This window comes from Antrostomus carolinensis, unplaced genomic scaffold (genome assembly GCF_000700745.2).
Source record: "Antrostomus carolinensis isolate BGI_N321 unplaced genomic scaffold, ASM70074v2 scaffold600, whole genome shotgun sequence".
NCBI classification, from domain to species: Eukaryota; Metazoa; Chordata; class Aves; order Caprimulgiformes; family Caprimulgidae; genus Antrostomus; species Antrostomus carolinensis.
The window spans coordinates 39,956-45,709 of record NW_010287490.1 but is presented as its reverse complement, the minus strand read 5'-3'; the positions used below and the strand labels follow the sequence as shown (position 1 = coordinate 45,709).

General features: G+C 38.2%; 1 protein-coding gene across 1 annotated transcript; it reads right to left on the bottom strand.

Annotated features, from left to right (window-relative positions):
* Positions 1 to 2,135: 2,135 nt before the first annotated feature.
* Positions 2,136 to 3,784, bottom strand: CUNH2orf66 (chromosome unknown C2orf66 homolog). Its single transcript, XM_010162911.1, has 2 exons — positions 3,662 to 3,784; positions 2,136 to 2,318 (listed from the first exon to the last, which is right to left on the bottom strand). Exons 1-2 carry the CDS (start codon positions 3,782 to 3,784, stop codon positions 2,136 to 2,138), a joined length of 306 nt encoding a protein of 101 aa, XP_010161213.1.
* Positions 3,785 to 5,754: the final 1,970 nt, after the last annotated feature.

Here is a 5,754-nt window from a genome sequence, read left to right as displayed (position 1 = left end):
GGCACCGGCACCAACCGGGAGCGTGAGCAGCCGCAGCCCGTGCAGGGGAACCTTGTTCAGGGAAGGACGCGGGTCCGTCCCGTTATGGCGCCCGTCCCGCCCCGCGCCCTCACGCACGAGTTCCGCCCCAACAAGGGCCCCGTCCGGCGCTGCTGCCCTGGGGCCGGGGGAAGCATCAGCCCTCGGGAGCGGGCAGCGGGCGCGGTTTGGGCTGGAGCTCGCTGCCTCGGAGGGGCCAGTGGCCGAAGGGGGCGAGGGAAGCTCTTCTGTTACTGACCTGACTGTAAGATGTCAGATCATCTTTTATATCCTCAAAGAGGCGTTATCGTTACCCGAGAAAGGTCCCTTAACTTCATTCCCGCACACAGTGACCGTGCAGATGCCCTCCTGCCCGGGGCACGGCCAGAAACGGGTGTGAGGGGGGCAGGGGTCTCTGCCCCTTCCCTTCAGTCTCTTAAGAAACCAGAGGTACCTGAATAAAAATCCCTGCAAAACAGTCTATGACGCCTAGCTCCCATAAATCAAAAGGCAACATTTATTTACCAGTTTCAAAGAAAGACACTAGCAGTAGTTGAAAGCATAACATTGCACTCCTCGTTTATTATTCATGTTTAAACGAACACAATCCTGAGAGACAGGTCGTAGCAGCCAAACAGCACACACTTGTCAATAGACAGCAAATGTGCTAATTACACAGCATGACATCAGACTCCACAGGTAAAAACTGTGATAGTGAGGAAAATTTTAAATTGGCAGGTAACAATTAAAAAGTCAAAGCAGTAATATTTTTGCTGTGAAAGTTACCACTTCACATGAAGTTCAAAAGTTAATGCCTAGGAAAGAGAGAAAAAAGGAAAAAAAAAAAAAAAGGGATGTGAGATAAGTACAGAAATATTTGTATGCAACCAGGGTATGATCCAAACCAAGACCTGGTAACACTGGCTGAAATACTCCAGCAGACCTCTGTTTCAGAAAACAGCTTTGAACGCTGAGGAGAACTAATGTAATCATCCTGAATGATGTAGGACTAATTACTCACCGTTCCTGTAACTTACAGTAGAGCTATAGCATCCCCTCTAAAGTCCCTTTCCATTTATTTCTCATGAACCATATTCTGTGTGGTGCTTTTTTTTTTTTTTTTTCCTGACACAAAAACTTGGCAAAAGGAGAACTTCGTACTAAAATTTGAGTGCATTCTTCATTATTATTCATTATAATAAAAATAGTGGATCTGTGGTTTTGATTACAGAGAGATATATGCTTAAGCAGGCAGAGAGCAGGACAGAGCTAAAAATCCTAAGCTGAATATTGATCACAAATGAATCTCTAAGACACTGGGTAAATCACCAAAATGCTTAGATTCAAATCTTACTGAAACCTTCACCTATTTGTAAAATGGGAGAAAACAATTATCTACCTTTCCTCAGAACTGCCAGTATTCACTGACTCTCAAAATGAGGCATGAAAGGCTTTATTTGTTACAGAGTATGCTTATGCATAAATAGCTGAGAAGCACCTGCTATAAATTGAGGCTGGATTTATTAATAATGCAAGCTTGACCCACTTCAATTTTATTTCATATTTATGGAGAGATGTGAGTGAATGAGCTTGCCATCATTTTATTTAACCTTCAATTTTAGTCGTAAAAATAAGGAAAACAGTATGAATAGGCAAAGATGTAAATGATAATGTATGCTTTGTTAGTGCAATATCTTATGTCTACATTAGCTTTCTTAGTATACATACATCACAGGAAACTATTAGTCTCAATTTATAATTTTACTGATATCAATTACTTAAATAAAACCTGCATTCTCTATTATGTACATTTTCAGAATTCTTCTCCACATGAAAAAAAGGAAGAAGAAAAAACAAAAAGCATGGTCTGTATAGGTCTGCACAAGCACGTGTTATTTTACCAAACTAGTAAATACCTCACAAATCTCTACCTCAACAATTTTAAATTAACCTCAGGCAAGTGTTAAGGTGCTACATTTTCCATGTCCTCTAAAAAAGTAGACGCTTGTATACTTCAGACAGAAATAAGAATCACTCAAATCCACATCTTTCACTTGGTTACATGTAACAACATCAAAGGAAAAGGCATCCTCTTTTACCTTGGTCAGCTGCATCTTTCAGCCTTTGAAATAATTTGGAAAAGAATTTCTCCTTTCTTCATAATCTGCGAATGCAGAAGCAATAGGATCTGAGTAGAACATGACAGGCCTTGGTCCTTCATTGTTCATAGTGAAAGTAGCTGGGAACTTTCTGAGATCAAGACCTCTGCCCGAAAAGTAAGCCTGGAGCGTTCTGAAAAACTGAACGTATTTCATATGTGAAAATAGAGCATGCCCAACAAAGATTAATTATTGCTACTGACACAAAGTAAATGTAATATTTGTTCCTATGTGGGATGAAATCCTCTATTTTGATCATAAACTGGAACCACACAGGCATTATGATTCAGACATGTCCATTCCATGCATAGCTTGTACATCTTATGTGGTGTCCAAAGGCCACCAACTGTTTACTGACAATCTACGCTCCCCACTAAACCACAGAGGATTCAAACTGTATCCCTGTGTCCTGGTTTTTAGCTGGAACAGCTGGGTTTCTTTTTAGTGGCTAGAATAGTGCTGTGTTTTGCTTTCAGCCTGGGACTTGTTATGAGAGAGACACTGATAACACACCAGTGTTTGCATTTTTGTCGCTGGAAGTGAAGGACTTCGTGTTCTGTTAGTCTACAAGCGCAAGATCTAAGGGGGTGAAGAATATTTAAATTAATAAGTTAACTGGTGTTTGGGTATGCCAATGGGATGTTCCATATCATATCCCGTCATGTCCAGTATATTAATGAGGGTCTCTTCCTCTTTTGCTCTCTCTGGCTTTCGCTCAGGCTCTCGCTCTTCCAGGATTGTGGTTCTGATTCCAGATTGTTGCTCCTCCGGGATGGTTATCTGGGAAGGGGCCAGGTATAAAAGAGGCACAGCAAAATCCTTGCTGAGGGCAGACAGTACAGTTCTGTTACACATTCCTCTAAGAGAAATGTTCTCCAGGAGTTAACAACAGAGAGCAATTGATTTGAATGGGCCCCTTCCATTGCTTAAAAGTAGAAATTAATGCTTCTTAAAACAGTGAGGAAAAATTGTGGGAAACTAATTTTTTCCTTCACAAACTCCTTATAAGATCTTGCAAATGTTCCCTTCATATTTTCTTAGCTGTAATTAACTTTCAGATCTTTAGCCACTACTCACAGTGTGCCAGATGCAAAACTATTTGTACTTCCAGAAGATGAGACAACATGCAATTCATGCAATTAACAAGAGCACATGTTTGAGGGAAACATCATAATCATTCTTCTTCTGTTTCATAAAATGAGTGGTTGTATAAACAAAATACATTTTTAAACACTAAAGCTGCTGAATGGAGAAAAGGAAGTTTTAAGTACTACTGCACACCGAGAATGTCTCTTCAGTTAAGGAGTACATCTTGACTGAAGAATGTTCATCCAGTTGTGGTTATTGACTGCACAAAGTGCACAGTTACTAAAACTACATTTAATGGGCCCCTCAGCTTTAAATGTAGAAGACAAAAATTATCACAATGGAAAACACAAAACCTACACAAAACTTAGGCTATTTTTCTGGCAGTATTTCCTTACCAAATCTCTGTTTCTAGGGTTATCTAGAGGTTTCCATTTTTCTTCTGGTTGGAAAGGAGCACCCTTTGCCAATCCTCTCACAGCCAATACTGTATATAGACCCAGGAACACCACTTTCCACATGTCGAAGAGATGAAGAGCCTATCTGTAAGAAGAACAACGAACCAGACTCCTTAAGTCCTACAGAGCCATCACTGGTAACAAACAGAGCAAGCATGACAATCCAGTGAAGTGCTGAAAATAATAATAATTTATCCATGGCAAGGAAACCCTGCCTACTACAGATTACATCTGTGTGCTATGGACTTTTTGGTTTTATACTGATGTACTAGGAAGAACAAATTATTCTAAAGAAGTATTTCCCATACCAAAGTTATTTCTAGACACTGGATTCTCTTTTCAAAATGGAGTAGTATGACATTTAACACAAAATGTTTACATTTGTAAATTTACATTTGTTATCACATACAGCCATTTTAATCAGCTGATTAGTTACAGCATCAGATCTGATCTTTATGTGCTCCGTGGAGAATGCAAAAATATGGCCTGAGATACAAACAGCTCAATTTTTAAAATTATATGAAATGAAAGTGTATTACATATATTCATAAGTGCAATAATAATACAGCCTGGTATAATATACTAGAGACACATTTCACAACTTGATTCAAGGGGAAGAAAAAGAAAAAAAAAATCATTCTCTCCTTCATGTTCTTTAAAATAAAGCTTACCAGTGAATTTGGCTCTGGCTTGCCCCTTCTTGGTTAGTCTCCTTGTAATCTGTGAACGAACTGATCTCTGCACTTATATTTCTAGTGGACTGTAGGTGGGTGTCAATGACGTTAGTAGGAGTTCAAAAATACAGTAATGATTCCATTTCCATCCATGACATAAAGACCCTTGAGAATTTCATCCTTAATACTCTTAAGACCTGTTGCTATTGAACAGTGCAGTGCAAATTCCTCCTCCCTAAGCTGTATTGCAGAAAACTGGTCATAAGCATATAATAAATTTAAAACAATTCCCAGCAGAGATAGCAGAGCTGTATAAATATTACTTTTAATTAAAAGTAATTAGCCATATCTCTAGAATGGTGACTAACAGATAATTACAGCTGGTTGAATGGTTTTCAAGCAAGATGAGATATGGATCATTTTCTTGATGCTGGAGAGAGAGAGAAAAGTAAGGTGTGTCTCAAGATCCAAAATCGTATTATTTTAATTAAGGCATTGCTTTCCTACCCTGATTTTATCAGCAGTCAATATCCTCCTGTCAGACTAGAAACTAAGACAAAGACTGCAAGGAGGACTATGCTAATTTACTTTGGCCTTATTTCATAGCATCCTTCATCTCAAAGCTGCTTGAATTGTTTTGCTTATAATTTCATTATACTATTCTCTCCACTATTTAGATGATACTTTAGTTAGTATCACGTAAAATCTCTCTCTAAATAGACATATTAAAACTAAAGATTTTTGGTCATTATCTTACTCCAGATTATAGAGGTCTGTCTCTGAGTAGAAACTTTACATCTTTCTTTGGTTTAAATTTTGAAAGCAAAACAAAAACCTGACACCACCCTTTCAGGCAGACTAAGTTGTGGACATCCAAACACCAGTAGTAACACAGTTAACAAAATCCTAGCAGTGTTACTTTCATGACTGCAGTAACAAATACAAATAAAAGTCAACATATCCAGCTTACATATTATTCTACAGACTTGGAATTAAAAAAAAAAAAAAAAATCATTAAAAAAAAAAAATCTATCAAAACCCCTCAATTACTTTTCATAATAGAGAAGTTCCAGATAGTAGACTCATCAAGAACCAGAACAGCCATAGCGACAGAAGAACTTGTAAAAAGGCACGCCTCAAGGTAAGGGAACTTACTTTATATTCTAGGTAGTTACTTATTTCTAGTTTAATTTTGTGGATAATTTACCTTCTAAATCAGCCAGAAGAAATAATACATTCCTCTAGAGGAAAAATAAAAATAGCCAGAACAGGCAGTTTTCTTCCATCCTTTTTTTTTTTCCTCCCCTCAATTCTTTTATTCATTTGATTTATTCAGAAAGAGAAACCTGGGGGATATGC

Coding starts and splice junctions, on each gene's coding strand:
- CUNH2orf66 (XM_010162911.1), bottom strand. CDS start 3,784: ATGTGGAAAGTGGTGTTCCTGGGTCTATATACAGTATTGGCTGTGAGA. Junction 2,319..3,661: donor ACCCTAGAAACAGAGATTTG/GTAAGGAAATAC, acceptor AAATACGTTCAG/TTTTTCAGAACGCTCCAGGC.